Genomic DNA, 24,816 nt, shown 5'->3' with positions numbered 1-24,816 from the left:
GCAGTATCAATGTTTTTAAATGCACAAATGTCGTAAGAATTGAACTTCCGATGCACGTAAAAAGGCAAAAGAAACAAGACCGAAATTTGCAGAGAATTCCTCAACACAGGGTTTTCGCCTAAAGAAAAACTATATCGCATCTAAATTTTGGCCTTTCTATAAAACCACGTTAGAAGCAAAAATGAAGACACACCTAATCACATATAAAACATAGGCTAATGACTCCATAATTTCAGTGGTTTTAATTCATTTTGTTGACAAATCTGTTCCATGTAAAGTCAAATTGCTGTTCCAAGTTTAGGAAAGTTTACATATAAAGTCATAACGTCACTGCAAAGCGATATGATCCTTAAAAAAGTAGCATAACTTGTAAGTATAATCGATACATATAAGAAAAAGCAAAATGAAACATACAACAGAGACAAAAACACAACTGACAACTGCAAATCTACCTCTCAATTTGATGGCTGTGTAGATTACTTAGATCAAACGAAATGCAGATACTAATGTATGCTGAATGTGCAGGAATGATGAAATCAGAGAAAATACAAGTGTTATAAAATTAAGATGATGGAAATAAAAGATCCAAGAGGAGAACAAAAATAAAACCTCTAATTGTTGTAATGTGGACTTCAGCAGTATCGATGTTTTCAAATGCTCAAATGTCGAAAGAATTGAAATTCTGATGCAAGTAAAAGGGCAAAAGAAAGGGCAATGGAAACTAGTCCGAGATTTGCAAAGGATTCCCCACCACAGGGTGTTCTCCTGAAGAAAACTATTTTGCATCTAAACTTTGGCCTTTCTATAAAACCACATTAGAAGCCTAAACAAAGACATATCTTATCACATATAGAACTTAGGCTAAATGACACCGTAATTTCAGTGGTTTTATTTCATTAAGTCGACAAATCTGTTACATATGAAGTCAAATTGCTGTTCCAAGTTTAGTAAAGTTTGTGGCATCCAGCTCCCCATTAAAATTATTTTTTCCATGAGTCTCGAGGCTTTCTACTTTGGAGCCCTAGGTCTTGTTTTGCAATTAATGGAATTGTTTCTTATAAAGAAAATGCTATGAAACAGGAGTGGACACATAAATCGGGGTGAGGATCTTAGTCAACAGCAAACATCACCGAGTAAGGGAGCAAAAGGTTTTGGAAGAAACTCTCAAAGAAGTCCTAGGACACCTATAAACCAGGGGAAGGCTATATATGTTCAAAGCATTATCATTAGTTCCTATTTAGTGAACTTAAAATCTCGTAATCACATAATGAGACCAGATTTTAAGGCAATGTAGCTCGGTTAAGTTTCAAATTCAAGAAAATCACATTTCAGATTCAAATCCAATATTCCAAAATCCTTCGGGAGTCAGAGGAGGGATGTACTTATACCTATGCCGAGAAACACCATCATGATGCTCACAGCGGAAATTCTGGTTATTACCATCAGCACCCTTACCTCCATCAGGAAGAACTGCATCATAAAATTTCTTGCACTGCTTGCATTCAACTCCTTGCAAATTCTGTCGCTCCGCTTTCTTTCTCACTGGTTCAACATACTTGAATGGTTTTTGGCCAGCAACAGGAAGTGGCATCTGCTGCTTTTCTGGGGCAGGCTCGGCATTCATATCTTGTGTTTCATCATCTGAACTATCAGGTTGTATATCTTTGTGAGCTGGGATTTGATAATCATCAACTTTTACTTTGGTGACTTTATTCAAGGTTTCTTTGACGTTCTCAAGAGGGGTGTCAAGGAAATCATCGCGAGGGTCACGCCCATCCCTTTTATGATGGGACCTCGTCTCTATCCAACGGGATGCAGGCCTCTTTGTACCAATGACAGGAGCAGATTTTGCATTAAGAGGGCATTTTGGAGCAATACGAGTGGGTGGAGGAGATTGGAAGCTTGACATAGGGATTGCCTTTACCACTTTATCGTTCTCTAAACCATTACTGGCTTCAGTTTCAACCTTCACTTTTTTCATCTCAAATATTGCTGCTGACGAAGTATCAGTAGGTTTGCTTTCAAAATCTAGAATACCCAAATAGAAATAGTTTAGACTTTAATCAATCACATAAACAGATGTTTTGTATGTGACCAACAAGAAGGCAAGCAATTACAATTTAGAATTGTGCTTTTATGTGGGCTTCTAAAATAATCATATATACATAAGCATGCAGTAATAGTAATATAGCAAGGAAAATCATTGACAAAACCATGGAAAATTCAGAATTCATTATTATTGTAGTATCTATAACAGCCTAATTTCATGATCAAGTTTAGTTACCTAGTGAATTATTTTCAACCATTACGGGGACTAAATAATTACCCGCAGAACATACTGAATTTAATCCCAAACATTTTTTAATTTTCAAGATGTAAGATTTGAATATGAAGCTATGTGAGGTTTTCTTCTTTATAATTCTCTTCATTTCACTAAATGAAGAGAACAACATATAAAATAATAAGAGAAAAGGAAAAGACTAGCAAGAGCCTAACAATACCAGGTGAACTTTGAAACTTTTGTGGATGCATGACCGAGCCACTTTCAACTACTAATTTGTCACGGCAAAGCATATTCTCTTCTGTAAGCCCAAACTTTGCGCAGAGATAATTGTATTGGGACTTCAAACTTTTGTACTTATCAAACAGATCCCTGTGGCTCTTCTTCATAGCCACTAACTGAGAGTTTCTCGCTTCAAGTTTCTGACGTAATATTTCTTGTAAATCCTTTCCTTCAGCCACTTTAGTAGTCTGGTACATGTTTTCCTGTAGCTCATTGATCTGCTGCTCCAAACCATTCACTTTTTTCACAAGCAGTTCCTTTTCATTCTCAGACTCCTCCAACTGCTTTTTCTGCCTTAAAATTTCCATCTTAGTCGTATCAATTTGTTGAGCTAGATTCCCTCGCAATACATTTCCCTCCTCAACTTCTTGTATTCGTTCCCCGAGCTGCTTTTGCAGTTTACTAACACTATCCTCCAAATTCTCCACCTTGGATTCCCATTCTTTCTTCTCTCCTTCAGGTGTACTATTATCTAACTCCTTCATTAGAAAATTAATGTTCTTATGTAGCCCATCAGCTAACTCTTTTTTCTCCGCTACCTTCTTAGTCTTCTCTTTAATCTCCACTCTAAGCTCTTCAACCTCTCTTTCTAAGTCATCCACTTTCGCACCCAACTCACCAATTCTCTCCTCCCGCTCTTTCAATTGTTTTCCCTTATCCAATACCATCGATGACTTTGTTTGCACAAGTTGCAACAATCTATTCTGCAACTCCAAACTCTCATCAATTTCCTTAGACTTCAACTTAACTTCCTCCTCTAACTCATTAATCCTAATTAACTGATTCCTCTCTCTCAAACTTAACAAACTTTCCTTCTCCAGATTCAAACACCGATTCTCTTCCATAACTTCCCGATTCTCAAGTCGAAGTTTTTCAATCTGAAGAAGATAATCTTTCTCCTTATCATCATACATTTTCCGGAATGTTTTAGATTGCAATTGGAAATGAGAGTAAAGCTGCTTGCAAAATACATACTCAATTTGAGAAACCTTATCTTTAGCTTCTTGAATTGTTGCAACAAGAATTGCACTATATTTCGACACATACTTCGCATCTTCCTCGTAATTAAATTCCACTTCAAACCCTAATTTTGGTGAATGTTGAAGGTCCCCTTTTGCCTCCATCACTATGCATTGGAAAAGAAATTGAGATTTTGACTAACGCATATCACAAATCCAATTTTCAAAAATTAAAATTAAATTAAGACGGAATAATTTAAAATTTGTCTAGATAAAATAAAGAAATAGCACACACGAAAACTAAGCTAAGAAAATCAAACAATTAAAAAATATGAGATTATAAAAAGTTAAAGAGAAAAAAGGAGAATACTAAATTTCTCGAGAAACAAACAGAAAATGAAGGAGAAATTAAAGAGTGAAATTTAGTATAAATTTACCTTGAGCGCAACTGAGTATTGGATTTGTTGAAGAGATGAAATGAGAGTGGAGAATCAGTAAAAATCTACTTACGCATTGGTTGAAACATTATAAAATCATTTCTCTGGTAATTGTTGATTTTTTTTTTTGATTTTATGGCGGGTTTTTGAATTTTGTCAATTGAAAATTAAAAAAGCTTAGCGGACACGGTAGTAGGGGTGAGCAAATAAACGGCAGGCTGAATTAACCGACCCAATCGATGATTTTCGGTCGGTTTGATTTGATTGTACACTTAGATTTAGTCGATTTGGTATCGATATACAAATTAGATTATCGGTTGGTTTGAAATTTAAATTATTTAAATAAATAGAACCGAACAAATAATAAAAATTTATAGACACATAATTTTCGGACAAATAAAAAGTGATAAGGAAATGAAGCGTCCAATGATGATTTCCACGGAAATATGCACGGATGACGAGTTATCGATTTGCTTGCTGGATTCTTAGAAGGCATAATCAGTGCATAGCTGCAAACTTGAAGGATTAAATTGTAATTAGCCGCAAATGGCCTATAAAATCCAAAGAGATTGTAGTTTAAATTTAGAAATTAGACTAATTGTAATATTTTAGAAGTTTATGGACCAATTTGCAAGTTTTACGGACTAAAATTGATCATATCCAAAGCCATAGAACCCCAGAAGCCCTTTTTGACACTTTTAGACACCAACACTGACTTTTAGCACCTTTTTAACTAGCAAGTCCAAATCCGAATTTTAAATGTAAAAATTTAAGGTAAATAATTTAAAGATAATCACTTAACACTTCTTCAACCTGGAATCAAACTCTATCTAGGTAAATAGTAATTTAGAATTAATATAACCTTTAGAAACCTTAATTTTCTCTATAAATACAGCATTAAGACAGACCAGCAAAAGGTCGCCCTGAGATACAAAATCAACCTTGGACTTCGAACTCCCCCTAGAAAAACCCTAGATCGGTCGAACTCCCTCACACACGCACACACCAAAATCACTCATTTCCAGTCCTAAAAACAAAGTTAAACGCTTTAATCAATCAAGTTCGAAGCTACTACGCACGATTCGAAGCTGGATTTCACATCCACTCCGCTAGTAAACGAGCCAAGGACTCATACCGGTAATTCTAAGGATCCTCTTTGTTGATTTTGCCATAAAATTGCCATTATAATCAAATTCAATGTTTTTATGAAATTTCCATGAAATTGATTACAAAGCATGTCAATAGCTAAAATTAATGTGTTTTGTATGCTTAAATCCGGAAATCTAGTTAATTAAAAACGCTTAGAGACCATGTTTAAGGCATTTAGAGCTTGTTTGCCATGAACTCGTTTCTCCTTAAAGTTGTTGTAAATTGTCATTTTTGGTGTTTAATTCACTTTTTAAACACTCCCAGAATATTATGTCTTCCATGTTTCGTTTTATGCATTTTTCTCTATTTTTGCATGAAAAATGGAGCTGAAACCAGTGAAAACAGAGCTAAAAACAAACTGTTGGACCTGCTGCCCGAGGCTCCATCTCTGTATCCGGCGGCGCAACCACTCCATTCTGCCAGCACCGGCAGTTACACCGCCGCCGTGTTCTTCATCCTCATTTTTCCAGAACCTTCTTCCCAAATCCTTCCAAACTCGATCCAAATTTCCAGGCGTGTTTACGGACTCGTTCGGGCTCGGAATTAGACTCAGTTTAGACCCAAAAATACGGATTTTAATGTACTTTAATTGTCTGCATTGTAACGGGTCAGACCCAATGTAAAACGGACCTCAAAGTCCTTTGATGTACCATAAAGTGTAAAACGGGCCCATGAGCCCGAGGCCCGCAAACCCAGCAACTTCCAGAATAGATTCCGGATTCACCAGAACGCAGAATCAACCGCGATTTGTACCAACTAAACCGTATCGACGAGACGGCCAACTACTGTATTCTGACCGAGAACCATTTTTGACCACTGCGATGGTCAAAGCCGCGCGAGTGCAAGGCACTCGAAAAGTCAACGAGGTTTAGAAGTATTTCTAACCTTACATGTATACCAACTAAACATGGGCCAAATTGCATTATTTACCGCTTTCAAAAAGCATGCTAAAATCCAGTATTAACTGGCTAAGTGACAAACCACTTTAACTTAGCAAATCAATCAATTCTAGCCAGTAACTTAGACATCTTAGGACTACCACGAAAAAGTAGTAACGGTTGTATAAGTTATTTAAGATCACCTAATAAAATCAATCCAACTTAGACATCTGGTTTTAGACTTTATATATGTAGTCAATCCAGACCAGCCAGACTTGTGATATTTGCTAGAAACCGCCAGGTTTAGATGTATGCTTAAGAACCTGCTACTTGCTTTGCATGACCAGTCCAGATCGAGTCATTTGCGAGTCTATTTATTTACACACTTTCAGACTTGTTTATTTCTAGTATTATATCCTACGAACTTCTATCAAAATATTGAGATGAGAATAAAACGAATATGTCCAATAAATAAAGTCGGTAACAGAAAAGCCAGGCACATGAGTCTATGGGAGGTCCATGAACCCGATCTTTTGGTCCGATGCACAGTAATTTTACCGGAGGCGAGTAAGGTTATCTAGTCGGCAGAAAAGGCATCCTAGTTGAAATAGGTTACGACTTTATTTTTTAAACCATTTCTAGATCGAGACGTCAGCCATAAGCTTGGACGAGCGGATGTCGCACCCCGCTTCTCTCACAATAACGATTCCAAAATCCAAGTTTCTAATATTTCAATTTCAGTCTTAGGTCAGGCCTAACAACGTTTTTTTAGTTTTCAAAACTAGACTTTTCAAAATATCCTGTTAGGCCAGACCTAAAAAAACAAATCCAATCAAATAAAACTCCTTTGCTTAATCAAAACCTCTAATAACCAGTCTAGTGTAGACTCCTTTCACTAGATCTAGCCGCCAGGCTAAATTACACTCCAGATTTCAAAACGGATCGCTAGATCCACATTTACATATTTACGCTCCTTCTAAAAAGGGACAAGTAATTGTTACATTGACAAAATATTGTCTATCTGCTTTAGAACTGATAGAAGAGAGCTTACAGGTGTACGACGACTGTAGCATCCAAAATGCAAAAATCTAGACCAGAATTCCTAGGAATAAACCTCGTCCGGAACACATGTGTGGGAGTAATAAGGTTGGAAGGAACAATTTGTCTCCGTGATATCAATTGTTCTACTTTTTATCTGCTACTTGCTACGTGCTAAATGTTTGAACTAATCATGCATCTCATGCATATGCATTTCACGCATCCATAATCATAGAATTTATATACGGACCCCTTGTGGATGCAGACATTAAAGAAGCTCATTCGACTGCCCTCTGATTAGCATCCCCAGATCATCAGATTAAGCCGCACAGTTGGTATGTCAAGCCCTAACTAAGCACGTTTGAACCAACTAAGGGATGAGGTCATGGATTCAGTCAAGAGGCATATTCTTAGAGCTATATTCTAAACCCGAACCTCACATCCGACATCCAAATCTATCATTTGGCGCCGTCTGTGGGAACTCCTAGAACAAATTTCACTGATCAGGTTTGAGGATGGCGGATGTCAATAAAGACACAATGGGACAAGCGACTAAAAAGAAAGGAACCATGCCCGGCGGATCGAGGGTGTCGACCGAAGACAGTCCCTGGATCCTCATAACTCCAGGGGCAACAGGGAGATCCGAAATCTTTTTCCAGGGCTTCGAAAGTCCGACACCTAGACGAGTCTAACCATGACCTTCAAGAGGCCATGGGCCGTACGATGGACGGGGCAATGAGGCGTTTCAAAGAAGAGTTGGCCACTATAGTCCCGGAAGCAACTGAGTCAATCAGATCCTAGACACCCGACGACGAGTCAAAATACAACCGAGAAAAGATCGAGCGAAGGAAATAAGACACCCCGCACAAACGATGATCCGGAAGGAAAGGGTCCAGAAGTAGTCACGATAGAAGACAGTGAAAAAGAAGAAAATGACTTGGCTCCCCCTAGACGATCAAAGATAGGGACAGACAGCATGGACCTGAAGGAAGTTTAAAGACTCATTTCTGAAGCAATGCAGAAAGCAGCTGAGGATAAGTCAAGGGAGCACGCCCAAGCTAGCAGCATGACAGAAGGGAAGTCACCTTTAGCAGTAAGCGTGTTGTCCAAAAAGTGGCCGGAGAGACTCAAGATACCCAACTTTGAAAATTTTGATGGGACCGGATGTCCAGAGAGCCACGTCACCAAGTTTTACAACAATATGGTCCTACTAGACATCCCAGACGCAATACTCTGCAAGACATTCCCGACCACACTCAGTGACACAGCAGAGCGATGGTATAACGGATTGAGAGCCGGGTCAATAACTACATGGAGGCAGCTGAACAAAGCGTTCGGGATAAGATTCTTCACAAACATACCACCGAAAAAAAGCTCAGAAGAACTATACAGATGCAAACAGGGCGAGGGAGAATCACTCAGAGCTTACATTGAAATATTCAACAACGAAGCCATAAAGATTGAAGACCTGAATATCGACACGGTGGTACAGGCCCTGAAGAAAGACACGCGAATGAGAGTTCTAGGGAACAAGCTAAGTTTGAAAAAATGAAGACTTGCCAGGAGTTAATGGCGGTAGCTCAAAAATGTATCAATGTGGACGACGGAAGGAGGCAGAAAACCGGCGATGCGCCGAAAAAGGAGGAACGCAAGGGGAGCGCCTCTCAAAGACAATCATCACACTCGCGAAAAGATTACGGCACAAGCCATCGCAGCATCAGCCAATACACCCCATATGAAGAGAACGACCACTAAAGGAACGACAAGCGGTATACCAGCGACTATCGATCAAGGTATGGCGACTGAGATGAGGCATTCACACCACCGTACTGTAATAACCCAGAAATTTAAGGAATAAAATATTTCCACGTGTCTAATATTTTATTAGACGGGAGTAGGTAAATTAAATTTAAAGATAAATTTAATTTACAAGTGTCACTAAATTTATATTGTGGCTATAGGAATGCAAATTTAAATTTTTAGAATTTAAATTTGATTAACTATATAGTTAAAGGGGATAATATAAACTTATAAATTGGGTGCAGAATAATTCATAAGTCTCGTGCGAATATGTTTGGTGCCAATATTCGCGAAATATTTTAAAAAAGTTATCGTGAAATTTTGATAAAATTTGGAAGTAGAAATTTTATCAAGCGCAATCAATGCGGGCTTAATAAATCGAAAATGATTTATTAAAGATAAAATATAAGTCGGATGAGAATAAAAATTATATTTTATTATATTTTTGAGTAAATTTTCACGAAATTCGGAAGTCGTTTCCGTTTGGGCTACGGACGACTAGTTTAGAAGTTGGTTTAAAGTGCATGATTGAGCTAGTACTAAAACGTACTTTTACCAATCATATATATATACCTATTCATTTGTAATAAGAAGGCCAAGCCTTCATTTCTTCTCTAAAGAAAGAAAAATAGAGCTACTTGCTCTCATAACACAGCGAAACCTAGGGTTTTCGACCGCTTCGTCCGTTTCTCGTTTCTAACTCCGTTTCTTCAACGATTACTCAAGTAATCGAGGTATTATACCCATATTAAACGTTTATTTTGATATATTTTGAATATATATTCGTTTATTAATGATTACCGTATCGAATTGAACGTATACGTGTTGTTTTTATGTTTCGAATGTGAGTTTGAATAGATTGGATTGTGTATACGTGTTAGGAGTGGGAAAATGGGGTTGGAATACGTCGAAATGCCTCGGGAATCGAGTTTCCCCGGGGCTGTGCACGTTGGTGCACGGACGTGCACATATGGTGCACGAACGTGCACCAATTTGGAGGTGCACGAATGTGCACCATCCATGGTGCACGACCGTGCACCATCCTGGATGCACGACCGTGCACCATCCTGGGTGCACAATCATGCACTAGCCAGGGGGTGCACGATCATGCACCCAAGGTGCATGATCGTGCACCATGTCGATTAGCCGATGGGAGGAGACTTTTCGGGGCTTTTTCCCTAAGGACTTGACGTAGTTTCGTCGATTCGAAAACGTTTAAAAATGATAGTTTCTTTTAAGCTAAAGTGAAAAGAGTTTAAAACCTAAACCTAAAGACTTTTAAAATGAGATTTTAAAAGTAAAATTAAACGTTTATAATGAACTTTAAAAAGAGTTCAAGTGAAAGTTTAAACGGTTTTAAAGGTTTAGCAATCGGTTTTGCTAAATACCTAGTATATGACTAAGAATTTTTTTAACAGTTAAGTATATGCTATAAATAGCTTTCTTTAGGTATTGCTATACCTAAAATAACTTCTAGAGAGAAGTTTGAACGTTTCTCAAAAATGAGAATTTATAATATGGTTTTAAATAAAAAGAGACCATAAGGGTTATGTGTTCACATGATTATATATTTTACCTGGAACTAGGAATCTGGCCCTAGAAATTATATAGGAAACATAAATTGATATTTTTATCTCGTTTGTTTTGAGTGTTTAGTCCGACCAGCTAGCCAGCAGTCGGACCACGACCACATGGAGTCTAACACACATACCTCAGGAATAAGTATCAGACCTAGCGGTGTTGTGAGTTCATTTGTTTACTTTTGAATATTAGTATTCAATTATTTTTAAATCCAGAAATCGCACTAAGTATGAAACTTAGCCAAGGAAAATCCACTGAAACGAGCTATCTATTGGGCAACAATAGGACTGTGTGATCACTGGTGTTAATGGACTAGACTGAGAGGTAAACATCATTAACATATACATTAGGTTTAAGTTGTGAAGCCAGATGCTTGCAAAGCGGCTTAAACCTAACGGGTAGTCATGAGGTGGTAGTAACTTAATTTACGGCCCAGCAACCCAATACAGAGTTAAGATGATTGTGGTACATATGTATGCTGTTCATCCTGTATTAAACAAGAGTTGAGCATATGCATTATAACATATGAACGTAACAGGATTAGGGCTTCGTTTGGATCGAGGACTGGTAATACTTTTATATACTGATATTTTACCTATACGCGATTTTACTATTTAATTGTAAACCTATTTACTCACTCAGAAATATTTATATTTCTGACTCCGTTGTTGTTTATCATTTTCAGGTACTTAGCTTCGGGTCTGCTCGAGCTTCCAGCCTTCTTTGTCAGGCGAGCTTTTTCTTGTTGATATGTACATAAAACTTTAAACTCTTAGCTGCTGCAGTAGTGTGTATAGGAGTGATATGCCAGTAGTCATGTCAGTGTTCCTTTGTTGATATACTCTGATGGGAACCTGATTTTGTTTATATATACTAGGTGGCTACTTACTTGGCATATGGTATTTACGTCCCTCTACGGGTAGGCCAAGCTTTGTGTCTTTGGTCTACAAAGACGTTGTGTATAATTTTGCTGGCCTTATGTTTGTATGTCTGTTGTGTTAGTTTTTAATATGTGTAATATAACGCTTTTGAAACGAAAGGTGTTTGAGATATTTTACTAAACATATTATTCGATCGCTTTGTTTGAGACAGGGCTGCCTATGAGGTAAGGCATATGAGCTAAGTCCCCGAGTTTCAGTACCACCGCACCAGTTTTCAAAAATAAGCGTGTGTTAGAATAACTAAGGTTATTCAACCAGCATTTCTGAAAACACAATTCGCTTATATGAATATTTTCAAAACCATCTTTATGTTTTAACGGTATTTTCTGAAAACGGATCGTATGCGAGATACGATCTAGATTTATATTTGCAAACAATATATAGAGGTTTTAGGCTTGCTACGGGTTTCGGAACAACCATTCCCATTCCTTAGCGCCGATCTCGGCTCGATTTTTGAGGAGGAAATCGGGTCGTGACACGAACACCACAAGGGCGAATGTCCAGATGTAGGTCAAAGAAAACCGGACTCCAGTGACGTGGCCCATGAAGATGATCCACAGAACCGGGACAAGAGACGGAAACTGATACTGCAAGTGCCATAAAGACTGCGGACACGACACAGAAAGAATGTTATGATTTAAAAAGGGAGATAGGGAAACTCATCGAATCGGGAGTACTAAGGAAATTCACAAGCCACAAAGAGGACAAAGAGCAGCGGAAAGAAGGAACCGACAAGGAGGAGAAAAAGGAAGAAGAGAGGGAAGGAAGAAAGAAATCACGGGAGTCACCAACATTATAGTTGGGGGAAAAACATAAAGGATGGGAGGAAAAGATCAAGGGGCGAGATAGTGCAGGTAGCGGAACAGACAGGAAAAGAGACGGAAGTAGCAAAGGTAGTCACCTTTTCGGAGGATGACGGAACGCACGTAAAAGGACCACATAATAATGCGTTACTGGTTGAAGCAATTTTCAACAACTTCCTGGTTATGAAGCTACTAGTGGATGAAGGAAGCGCAGTAAACCTGATGATGTGGGAGTCGTTCAAAGGGATTGGTGGAGAACTAGGAAAGCACAAACATTGCCAAGGTACCAATAGTAGGGCTCGGAGGAATTCCTATCCAACCCAAAGGTTTGGCGGAAGTGATGATAGAGTTTGGAAGAGGAGGAAGGGAGACAAAGGAAATCAAAACGTTATTCTCGGTCGTGGACATGCCAATGGCTTACAATGGAATACTAGGTAGACCATTTTTGCACGATTTCGTAGCCATCACCAGCATCTGCTACCTGATAATTAAAATACCAATTGTAGAGGGAGTTATCAATGTCAAGGGGGACCAGAAAGCAGCCTCCAAATGCTACGCTATCGCCATGAAAGGAACGAAAGGGTAGAGCACCACGAAAAAAGGAAATTCAAGGACCAAAGGCTCAAAAGATAAAGACAGTAGCCTTCATTTTTGTTATGATTAAAATGTCCATGTCAATTTCAATACAATCAACGTTCTCTTTTTTTATCAAAATAGCAAAACGCAAAAATAAAACAACAATTGGACGGTGCAAATAAATCCGCACAAACAAGCGACAAAAGAGATGCACATCTCCTAAGGCACGACCAAACAAAAGAGATACATATCTCCTATGGCAACGGCAAAACAAAAGAGATACATATCTCTTTAGGCAAACAGCCAAACAAAAAGGGAAACATATCTCTTTAGACAACAGCCAAACAAAAGAGATACATATCTCTTAAGGCAACAGCCAAACAAAAGAGATACATATCTCTTAAGGCAACGGCTGAACAAAAGAGATACATATCTCTCAAGGCAAACAACCAAACAAAAAGAGAAACATATCTCTCAAGAAAACATCCAAACAAAAAGAGATACATATCTCCTTAAGGCAACAGCCAACTAAAATGAAGATACACATCTTCTAAAGATAATGATAGGAGTAAAATACTTCTACGTTATGAGTCACTTTTGCATCGCTTTGTATGTTTTTATCGCATGTTTCGAGTGATTATATCGCTTATTACGTGTGTTAGTGTTTAAGGATAAACGGAGCGTATGTGAAGTGTTTTAAGTCCAAAAGAGTAAAGAATCAATGATATTTGAAAGTCGGAAGATGGATTGAAGCAAAGAGCGAATTGAAGATCGAAAGAAGCCTCCCCTGCATGGTCTCGATCGAGAAGCAGAATTACTCCTTGCTTCTCGATTGAGAAGAAGAGCGAAATTTGGCAGCACTTTGGGATTTCATGCTTCTCGATCGAGAAGCTGACTTTAATGAAGCTTCTCGATCGAGAAGGTTCTGTTCTCAACATTTCAAATCCTTTTGGGTTTTTGTGCTCTCTTGACCCACTTCCACTTTTGGCCAAACAACTTGTAATATGATGTTTTTATTTCCTTTTTGGGCTTGACTATATATAGCACATTATCTTTTTAGGTCATGGAGGTAGCCACATTTTAGAGAACAATCAAGTAGTCATAGTTTTAGTCATTTTTATTCTCTCAACTTTTAACATAGAATCAACTTGTGTTCTTGGTGTTCATCATTATTATTTCCAGATTTTGGGTATTTAATCCCTATCAATGCAAGTTTTATCATTTGGGTCTTCATTATCTATGAATGTTTAATTGTTCTTCACTTCTCTTTAAGGTAAGTTTCTCTACATCAACTATGTCTTTTTAAAATTGCTTAGTTAATGTTTGTGTAGCTATGGCTGGCTAAGTCCCTAGTCTAGGGGTTGTTTGTGATTGCCATGTATGATGAATAGGTGATTAGATTTGGGTTTTTGGATTAGGGTTTGTTGTGTTAACTTGAACCTAATGCCTAGATTAAGTTGATCCCTTGATCTTTGTTATTGCTCGATTAATGAGGACGAGAGTTAAATTAATTGAGCGGACCAAGTTAGCATAAGCTCGAAACCTATATGCACGAGAGTGATTTAGGATTTGTACGGTTGTGTAGTTTGCGAATCAATCGGCTTGATTAATCCTATCGAAATCTAATTGCGCGAAAGTGAGTTAGATTTCCGTGTTTTAATCAAGTAGCGATTCTTTCAATCTCCGGCTCGAGAGAGCGGATTTGATACCCTCGATTAGCTTGATCCGAACCACCATCCATAGACCCGACCTATTTGTCCTAGGATTCAATTGGCATGATTAGACAACCCTTAGGCGTCTTTAATTATCGTATTTAATCCTTATTCTCAATTAGTTGTTTGTTGTTGCATTTTTTTAATTGTTAAGTGTTAGTTGCTTGAGTTTAGTTGTAGTGTTAATTAAAAATCAATCCCTTTTCTTTGCTTTCCGAATTGAACTTCAAAATCGTATTTCACTCACTTTAAACCTCTAGTCCTTGTGGGTTCGACCTCGACTTGTTGAGTACTACGAGTGGACTTTTTGCTAACAGATAACAACAAAACAACACAAAATGCACACCCATTAAAGCAACATCAAAACAAGGGAGGGACGGAGCCGGCAAAGGAAACAACGAAACACAAACGGAATATATTCCATAAAGAAACGATCAAACAACGGGAAAATACAACAAACACAAAATTAAGCAAAATACAAGCAAGAAAAAGCAAATCAGATAAACAAAAAGAAGTACTATTAAAATATGTGTGCAACACAGAAGGAGGCCACACTCTCCATAAATTACAAAACAAAATGAAAGCAGTACAAAAAAAGAAGAATCTGAAAAACGTCAAAACAGTCAGAATGAATCCCCAATCAAACACCACCGGTACAAGGAGGTAAAGAGCTGGTCGCTGAAGAGGAGGGAGCAAAGGAAAAAGCAGCAGAAGAAGGGGCATGAGAAGTCGGGCCCGCAGTCAAGGCCGAAATGGGATACACACTCCCAGGAGAAGGGGAAGCAATGACTCGAGCCTTAATAGCAGCCAAAACAGACAGGCACTGGTCACGGAGCTGAGCCAGATCAACATAAAAAAAGGAGAGATCTGCCACCGGGCACTCCTTTAAAATAACCAATCTAATAGACCGACGGTAATGTTGAAACATCAAAGGAACTACATCAGTAGACTCCTCTAGCTAGTTCTCTAGGGCCTGGCTGTGCAACTCTAAATGAGAGCGCTCTGCCTCCACCTCCGATCGATCCAGACAGACATTGTTTAATGCGGCCTCTAAGTCCGCAGTATGGTTCTCCTGTGACCAAGAAGAACTCTGCAATAATTCCACCTATTTGCCCCGTTGATCAAGTTGCTTCTCCAAAGAGGTCGCAATTACGGTCTTTTCACGGAGATCAGTCCTCAAAGACTCATTGGAAGCTTTCAAGGAAATGAACTCCTCCGCTTGCCGCTGGTGCGACTCTCACAACCTCTTCATGGCCGCATACATCTGTTCAAACTGGGAGTCAATCTCCGGCCAAGAATTTGCATAGGCCGAAGGATGAATCCGATCGTCCTCCAGCCGACGGAGATCGTGTAGAAGACGAAAACAGCTAGCATAAATGGATGGCGCACCTCCCACGCCAGGAACTTGCTTTAAAACGGATAACGGACACTGACTCCGAAAATAGCCAGATACAGCATTCCGGATGTGATTAGAGTCGAGGGGGAGCCCTTTGGTAGGAATGAAGTAGTCGCGGTTGACAATATTGCCCTTAAACACAAAAGTAGAGCGAGGAACGTCCCGACACGGGCGAGAGGCAGGTTCCAAAGAAGAATCTGGAGGGCCAGTGGCAGGACGCTTATTAGTCCCCTTAGAAGAGATAGAAGGAAGAAAAGCGAAAGATGTAGCAGCTGGAGAAAAAACCACCACTGACGACACAGGGTCAATAGCAACGGAAGAAAAGGCTCAAGAAGAAGCAACAACAAGCATGACTGCCGGGAGAGAGGCCAGAGAAGCAACAACCGTTGGAGGAAGATCGCCAATACCATCCTCTTTATTCGACAAAAGGGAAATAAAAGGCGTGAGCGGTGATCAAGTAAGGGAAGGCTAGATATAACGGTAACCTCATCATCACTCTACATACCCGCATCCATTGCGTCGAAGATGTTTTTGGCCATTCTGATGAAAGAAGGAGAAACGATAGCAAAAGAGAGATGAAGAAAAAATCCCAAAAGAAATATCAAAAAAAAGGAACTATTTATAAGCTTTTCTTGGAAGGCAAAGAGAAAAACAAAAAGGGAAAAAGAGGCAAAATCCTGAAGTAATAAATGGCAATAAAGTAACCGCGACCACTATGACACTAGAAGAGACTCAAGTAACTTAACCGTCAAAAGCAATAAGGAGAGAGAAGCACGATGCGCGAAAAAGAGAAAAATTCAGAAAGACGTGATAGCTTTAAACACACTACCACACGACACTATAAATACAAGAGAAAGAAAGAAGAAAACCACACGCAAAAAAAAGAGAAGAAAAAAAAAAGAACAGGAAAGGCCAAAGAATGGAGTCTTCCTGAGTCTTTTTGTAGCTTGTTCGGGTTGGGTTAAATAAAACCAGGCAACCAAAACAAGCTACAAAAAGCACAAGAAGAACCCGGAAGTGAAGAAAAAAAGAGAGAAATGAAGACCACGAGTCATTGGAATGGCTGGGTATTTATGCCGAGTTTTGATCATTGCGATCTATATTGTTTTGTCGTTCGTGTTTTTATTCGGTATTCCTTTTGTTGGTGTTGTTTCGTCTGTTTGTTTCCGTTGGCTTTTGATGGTCTTTTTTATTGCCAGTTTTTGCTCCATTTTCTTCTAGAGGGGGATTAATGATGGAACAAACAAATAAATAAAGGGAAAACGAAGAAGCCATAAATTCCACATCGGTTAGGAAAGAAGGAAAAGACAAAACGCGCTACAAACACTATAAAATGAACACAAACTCTTGGAGTCCAGGGGACGCAATCCAAATGAACAAACGCTTCATACACTAAACACTGTTACTATCCTATTACAAAGTATAATCAAAGTCCGATACTCGAGTTTTGATACTCAAGTCCCAATGTCCTTTTTCTTAGAGCTATATTCCAAACCCGAACCTCACATCCGACATCTGGATCTACCACTATCCAAATCCGGCTCTAACACTATACTTTTGCAGGGGCCGACCTTAGACGGGCTTACATATAATTTTTAAAATAATGAAAGACCAAGCCCACCTATAAAATAACAAGCTTTTTGCTGGCTCGGGCTCGGGCCGAGTTTGGTACAAAAAATCATTGTCCAAGCCCGACCCTAAGCACCAGGCTTGGGCGGATATCCAAGACTATGAACAAGTCTAATTTCGTTTGAGTTGATGAACAATGAACTCACCAAGTACATAAGATGGGTCTCCATCCAAATAGCAACTTATTCTATCATATTTATCTACTCTAGAAAAATTTATAGTTCATCCAATTCTTATAATCATTGATTCCATTCTAATGGTTATTTAAGTATGATTCTCTTTAAAAATAAAACATTAGAGCTTATGTTGATGAACAATGGCATAATGCAGAATGTTATTTGCTATTATCTTTCAGACCAGTTCATGAATTGGAGTTGCAAGATGGTAACAGGAATTTTAGGGAGATGGTGGAATTGTAAAAAAAAAGATTTAATCTTTATTTTAAAAATATATGAAAAAATTGAAGGGTGTAAATTAATTTTTTCAGGTGATGTAGCTTGTAATATGTGGTTTGAATAAAATCTGGCTGCCACATTGGATAAATTTACCGGAATTCGGATCAATGACTTCCCGTGTTATAAAAAGCAAAATTTGATGATCAGTTTGTAGCGTTTTTTTTAGTTAGGTGACCATTTTAATAAATTGGATAAGTTGGGTGACGTTTGGACTCAATTAACAAAATTCACTTCATCCTAAAAGATTTTGTATTTTTAATAAAACAAAGGATCAATTCACCCCCTCAACTTGGCACGAAATATCAAATGAGTCATTTTGGACGATACCAGATCAAACAGACCCACAACTTGACAAAACCGGATCAATTCAACCCGCAACTTACCAAACTGAATCAAATTCACCCTTTTGACACAAAAAGGAGAGTGGATGACCTAATTAAAAAAAAACAATCCTAATTAATTATAATTTAATACTAATTGAACCTAATTTAGTACTAATTGAATCTAATTAAAATTTTAATTAATTCTAATTATTCTAATTGATTATCTATAACTAATCAACAGAGCCACCACCGGAGACCCTTGCCACCGCTGGAAATAGCCGCCAGCCACCGCAAATAGCCGGCCATCGTACTGAGAACAGACCGTTCTCAGTGAACTGAGAACAGGCCGTTCTCAGTCACTGAACTGAGAACGCGTCGTTCTAAGTGAACTGAGAACGGGGCGTTCTCAGGTCACTGAGACGTGCCGGCGGGAAGGAATCGGTGGAAAGGAACAAAGAAGAAGAAGAAGAAGAAGAAGAAGGTAGACAATGGAAGAAATGGTGGAAGGGAAGTGGAAGTGGAAGTGGGAAAGAAGAAGGGAGAAAAGGGAATTTTGATCCTTAAATTTATAATTAAAAGATAAATTGATTTTTGAAGTTTTAAATTATAAAGGGTAAAATTGAAATTTAAAAGTCATTAAGTATTAAACAAGAAAATAAAAAAAATATTAAGTATTATTTTGATTTTTTTATCATTCAAAATCGGAGAGTGTGTTTCACTCTCTGAGTGAGATGCGATGTGATCTTTTTTGCTAAGTAGGGATTCATTTGTTCAAAAACACTCCAAAATAATTTATTTAATATTTCGTGTCAAGTTGAGGGGGTGAACTGATCATTTGTTCATTTTTAATAAGTTGAGTCTTTGATTTTAATAAGTTGAGTCTTTGATTTAGGTAGTGTACATTGCAAAATAATTACTTAATGAGCTTAATCCAGAAATAGAAACTCCTTAACTGAAACAAAATGAACCTCAATGGGAAAAAGTTGCTGAAATCATAAAGTTTTAGAGATGCATGTATGTGATGCCAATTATACGAACACGTTACAAGATAAACATGAACTAGCGGTTAATCAAAATCTACTCTTTTCCTAAATTTAAAATATAATTAAGTCCTTATTAATTATGTTACCACTAATTAAATATTTTCACTAAAGAAGCAACTGTATATAAAATAACCCAACACTAAATTGTCCAAAGAGAAAAAAAGCAACAAATTTAGCATTAATAAATTATAAAGAAAAATAGTTCTAAATAAAAATGAAATAATTTGTTGAGGAAAAATAAAAAAAAGGCTTATATTAGAAATTGATTTAAATAAATATAATTTCTTAAAAAAGGATAAATAAATAAAATAATTATGCCGGTATCCAGTAAAAAAACTCATCACAATGAGAATAGCAGAGTTTTTAATTGTTTTGTTGAGCATGGGAATAGAGAATCAAGTGGTTAAGAAAAGCTGACCCACAGGTTCCATAAAATAAGTAGCCCACATTATATACTTTCCTCAATAATGACTAGTAACACGTCAGAAACCAATTCTAGAACCTATTAATTAAATGCTTAATACTTTAAAAATATTAAGTGAATTGAGATTTCTGTATATAATAATTAACATTTTTTTATTTTTTATTTTAAAAATTTATTTAATAATCTTTCAATTTTAGTTATGTTGTTTGAGAGATTCTTCTATTAATTTGAGGAACTAAATCATCTAAAGGAACTAAAATTAAAACATCAAATTATTTAAAAGTGGGGTATCAATTGTTTAATAAAATTAAAAGTTAGTGGCTAAAGTGTTCACGAAATTAAAAATGAGGTATCAAATCGTTTGAAAGTCAATGCCGAAATTAACGGAGGGACTAATAGTTAACGGAATTAAAATTAAAAGACCATTAAATAGACTTTTAAAATAAAAGATATCAAACTGCTAATTATGATATATCTCAAAAATCTCAAAGTAATTTGCTCAAACATTAATGAAGTATAATGCAAGTGGATTGACTCTTCAAGTGCATTTCTGAAATTTAAAATTCCGGTGTGTTCATCAAAATTTATGAACATCTAACACTAATTTTTTTTCAAAAAAATACCTTAAAATTAACGGTATTTTACTAATGAGGTTATTTTGATCATACTTTTAAAACCGTATTACACACCATGATTTCATATTTATTATGCCAATTATAGCTATGTTTAAAAACAATTTTAAATTTACTATAAGTCATCATTATCATAACTAAGTAAATGTATTTTAATCACAAATCCTAACATATCACCTAAAAATCAAACTATATCATTAATCACCTAAAAATTTAATTTATCGATTTTATTTTAAATTAAGAATAACAAGTAGTTTTCTTAATATTTTAAGTTATACATTAGTATTTATAATGAGGCAATGCTTACATGACTCACATATGATAAAAATTTAAAATTACTTTTAAAAATATAACATTATTTATGTTCCGAATTATAAAAAACAAGACTTTGGTAAATCCACCAAAGGACATAGAAGTAAAAACGACAAATCATAAACAAAAAAAAAGAAGTCGTAAAAGAAATGTTTGATACGCGTCTCTATGAGGCCCATATTCCATCGCCATTACCGACCTCTCCTTCTCTTCATATCACCTCTCTCTCCCTCTAAAACATTCCCATCTCCTCCCCACTCTCTCTCTTCTTTCTCTCTCTACAATTTCATAAACTCCGTTTCAAACCCATTTCAGCAACCCCTCAATTCTCCAAATCCGCCCAGAAATGGCCCAGAAAACCGAGAAAGAAGAGACGGAGTTTAAAGTGCCGGAAACCCTAACGTTATGCGTTAATAACTGTGGTGTTACCGGTAATCCTGCCACCAATAATATGTGTCAGAAATGTTTTAACGCCACCACGTCAACCACCGCCGCCGTCTCAGCAATTCCTAAGCTATCAGACTCCGGGATCTTGAATATTTCGCCTAGATCTAGTATATCTCGGACGATTATTCGAGATCCGGAGCCGGAGACGAGTCAAAAGGCGGAAACGACGTCGGATCGGGATAATAACGACCTATTTCTGGCGAGGAGAGAGGTGAACCGGTGTTCGGGTTGTAGGAAACGGGTCGGGTTGACCGGATTCCGGTGTCGGTGCGGTGAGCTGTTTTGTTGGGAACATCGGTACTCCGATCGGCATGATTGTAGCTACGATTACAAAACCGTTGGAAGAGAAGCGATTGCTAGAGAGAATCCCGTCGTTAAAGCTGCTAAAATTGTTAGAGTTTGATTATGAAAAAAAAAAAAGCTTGAAAATTCAAGAAACCTTGAACAGATCCGACGTCGTTTCATCGGGTTTTTTTCTCCTCCTCTATAGATAGGAGAGGAGAAAAAAAAAAGAATCCGGTCCAAGAATCAAATTAATTAACGATGAAAAATTGATCAGATTTTCAGGGCCAAGATCGGAATTTCTTTTTATAAATTTTCTTTTTTTTGGCTTTTTTTTTACATTTTAATTCTCTTGAAATGAAAGATTATTATTATTGTTACAATTATGATTATTATGATAATTAATGTTATTGTTGTGGGTGAATTGTTTTTTTTTTCTCCATTTTTTTCATTTTTTTCTGTGTGTTTTGAAAATTGCCGATGGCATGTAAATGTAAATTAGGCGAACAGTTGAGGGGTTTTATGTCATTTCCGACAACTGGAAATTTCGGTTGGAAGGTTTTTATATATTTTTAGAAAGTTGTGGGGACCACTAAAATTAAAGCAATGACATGTGATGTTTTGTTTACTTTTCTCCCTTTTTTTTGGTATAATCTCGTCAATATCGCGATATTTTTAATTTTTCCATTATCTCGCGATAATTTGGCTTCTAAGCTTTTGATATGATTGGCACAGAATATTATCCAATCTTATTGGGCCACGTGGAAAGGTGTCAAGGTGGGGAACATTTGCGTGAAGTAATTGTATTTGTTTGGTTTTAGACTTTTAGTACGTGGACTTATGGAGGGTCGAGATCTCGAGGTGTGATGATCTAACGGCGGGGTTTGCGTGTGACGTGTAAAGGAAATGAATAAAAAAGTAGAAAGTGGGTGGGGACAGGGATTGTTATTGTGGGTGTGTTGTCCTTTCAGTGGCTTCAAAAGGTGGTGGAGATGAGTTGAGTTGGGTTGGCTTATCTTCATGTAATAGTTAATTAATTGTTGGATTTTAGATGCTATATTCTATTAATTATTACTCATAATATTAGAAAAATAAAGAATTAAGAATTGAAATTCGTTGGTTCTGTGAAGGTAGTTTGAGAAATAAATTTTTTACTATAAATTTTTTTAGTATAAAATTAAGTAAAGTAATTTTCAAATAAATATTTTATATAGTATGAATATGTAATTATAGAAAGTTTGGTTTAAATTTAGATTAATGGAATGTTGATATTAATAAAAATAATTACAATAGATTTATAAGAAGTGGTAATTTTTCAAATATATGTTTTGGCATTTTATTTATAACTTTACATTGCAAGTTTTGACTTTTTTTTTTGACTTTTTTCATTTACAAAAAATACATTTTTTTTTAATTTCATAAATACCTTTTTCGGTTTTCAATTCCGGTTTTCGGTTTTTTCGGTTCGGTCGACCGAACCGACCGGCAGTTTTTTTATATAGTGTAAGATTAATGTATATATAGTGTTAACTTTTATTTTTTATATATTTTTTTCGTGGAATTTTTTATTTTATTTTTTATAGTATAACAGTAGTGTTTTTATGGTGTTTATATAGTGTAAAATTAGTGTATATATAGTGTATAAGTAGTGTATTTATGGCATTTTGTAGTGTTTTTGTGGATTAACCATGAAACACTGCAAATACACCATGAAACACTGCAAATACACCATAAACACTGCAAATACACCAGAAACACTGTAAATGCACCATAAATATACTAAGAAACGGCAGAAATACACTATTAATACACCAAAAATACACTAAAACGTAAAGATATTATAAAAATATTATAAATGCACCATAAATCAACATTTTCTTTACAAAATCAGTAGCAATAAACAAATTTATGAATAAGAGAAGACAAAATAAATAATTATATGAATAATAGAACAATTTTATAAAAAAAAAATTATAGATCTATAATAATTTATTTACAAAATATTTAAATCATTACAAAAAATCTAAAAAATTACACAAATCTAAAAACGAGTCGAGAAATCCATAGCGTGAACGGAAAAGACGAACGGACTAGCGCGAACGGAAAAGGCGAACGAAAAAACGACCGGAAACGACGAAAAATCCATCGGAAGTAGACGAACGGAAGCGCGACCGGAAAGACGAACGGAAAAATAATCGGAGGAGATAAACTGAAAATCAAATGAAAAAGAAGAAGAAAAGAAGAAGAAAAGAAGAGAGAAGAAAAGAGAGAAGAGAGAGAAAAGAAAAGGTGGCTATTAAAAAATTTAACCTAAAATGAGATAAGACTTCTTTATATAGTAGGTATTTTTTGTAAATAAATTAGCTTATTAGGTAACATAGGATAAGAGAAAAAGATGGGTTAAAATGGTTTAAATACGTTACCCAAATTAGGTATTTGGAAAATAATCCCTTATAAAAAATGTTTGACTTTTTATTTTTTCAATTTTTAAAAACCTCATAATTGACTCCCTAAATTTTATGTTTTATTATAATTGAATTTTGAGTTTATGCAATATTTGTTTCCCCTATTAAGGGGGAATTTTATTTTGTGCCTGTCACGATCCAAAATATTGAGCCGAGACCGGCGTTAGGGAACGGAAGTGGTAACTCCGGAATCCGTAGTAAGCCTAAAACCACTATAAATTTTTCGAACGGAAGCAACGTCATATATGTATATATTTATACCAATTAGTTGACATAATACACAAGGGCGTCTCACTTCCGTACCATGTACGTACTAGCCCACTTGTCAACTCGTATAGAGGGGTCATAGTCGTATACAGAATAGCCTAACTTAAGGCTCATACCCCAAGAGAAAAGATCTTTCTATACTAGGTCGCTAATCATCATTGTATACTACTGCATCACTAGAGAGACTCGTGCTTTGTGCAAGCCAAGTAGACTTCTGGCACAAAGAGATGATCTGTCTGATCCGACTCCAATAACCTGAAAGACATCAAAGGTGAGGGATCAGTATTTGGGAAAATATTGAGTGAGCTTGCAAGTTACTAACGATATTATTAAAAACATAACATCGCATACGATAAAAACTCATATATACAAATCGATACACGATATCAAAATATAACATAATATAGTAGATAATACTCCAATTATTAGATCTGATTGAAACCCTAATCACGATACCCAATACGATCTATAATTTCATACAATTCATAAAGATAACGATCGATTCGATCGATCTAATTGGTAGGGTCCCGAGATAGTTCAACCGAGTTAAACCTCTACCATCGCTTAATCCCAAGGTGTGGGTCCCGAGATAGTTCAACCGAGTTAAACCTCGTATCCAATTCGATATATATATTCCAACTTTGATACGATACGATACGATAAACGATGTTCGATATTCGATATTTGATATAATTCCATGACAC

At 36.6% G+C, this 24,816-nt stretch overlaps 2 protein-coding genes across 2 annotated transcripts; one reads left to right on the top strand and one right to left on the bottom strand.

Annotated features, from left to right (window-relative positions):
- Window positions 1–1,278: 1,278 nt before the first annotated feature.
- On the bottom strand, window positions 1,279–4,116 carry LOC126661055 (protein gamma response 1). The gene is made up of 3 exons (XM_050354811.2): window positions 3,960–4,116; window positions 2,502–3,689; window positions 1,279–2,028 (listed from the first exon to the last, which is right to left on the bottom strand). The coding sequence occupies exons 2-3, from the start codon at window positions 3,685–3,687 to the stop codon at window positions 1,322–1,324; spliced, it is 1,893 nt and encodes a 630-aa protein (XP_050210768.1). The 5' UTR covers window positions 3,688–3,689; window positions 3,960–4,116; the 3' UTR covers window positions 1,279–1,321.
- A 16,684-nt stretch (window positions 4,117–20,800) lies between these two features.
- Window positions 20,801–22,008, top strand: LOC126661002 (zinc finger A20 and AN1 domain-containing stress-associated protein 5). Its single transcript, XM_050354750.2, has one exon. It carries the CDS (start codon window positions 20,998–21,000, stop codon window positions 21,499–21,501), a length of 504 nt encoding a protein of 167 aa, XP_050210707.1. The 5' UTR covers window positions 20,801–20,997; the 3' UTR covers window positions 21,502–22,008.
- Window positions 22,009–24,816: the final 2,808 nt, after the last annotated feature.

The sequence above is a fragment of the Mercurialis annua genome, linkage group LG8 (assembly GCF_937616625.2).
Source record: "Mercurialis annua linkage group LG8, ddMerAnnu1.2, whole genome shotgun sequence".
Classification (NCBI taxonomy): Eukaryota; Viridiplantae; Streptophyta; class Magnoliopsida; order Malpighiales; family Euphorbiaceae; genus Mercurialis; species Mercurialis annua.
The sequence above is the reverse complement of the archived record's forward strand: the minus strand, read 5'-3'. Positions and strand labels throughout refer to the sequence as shown.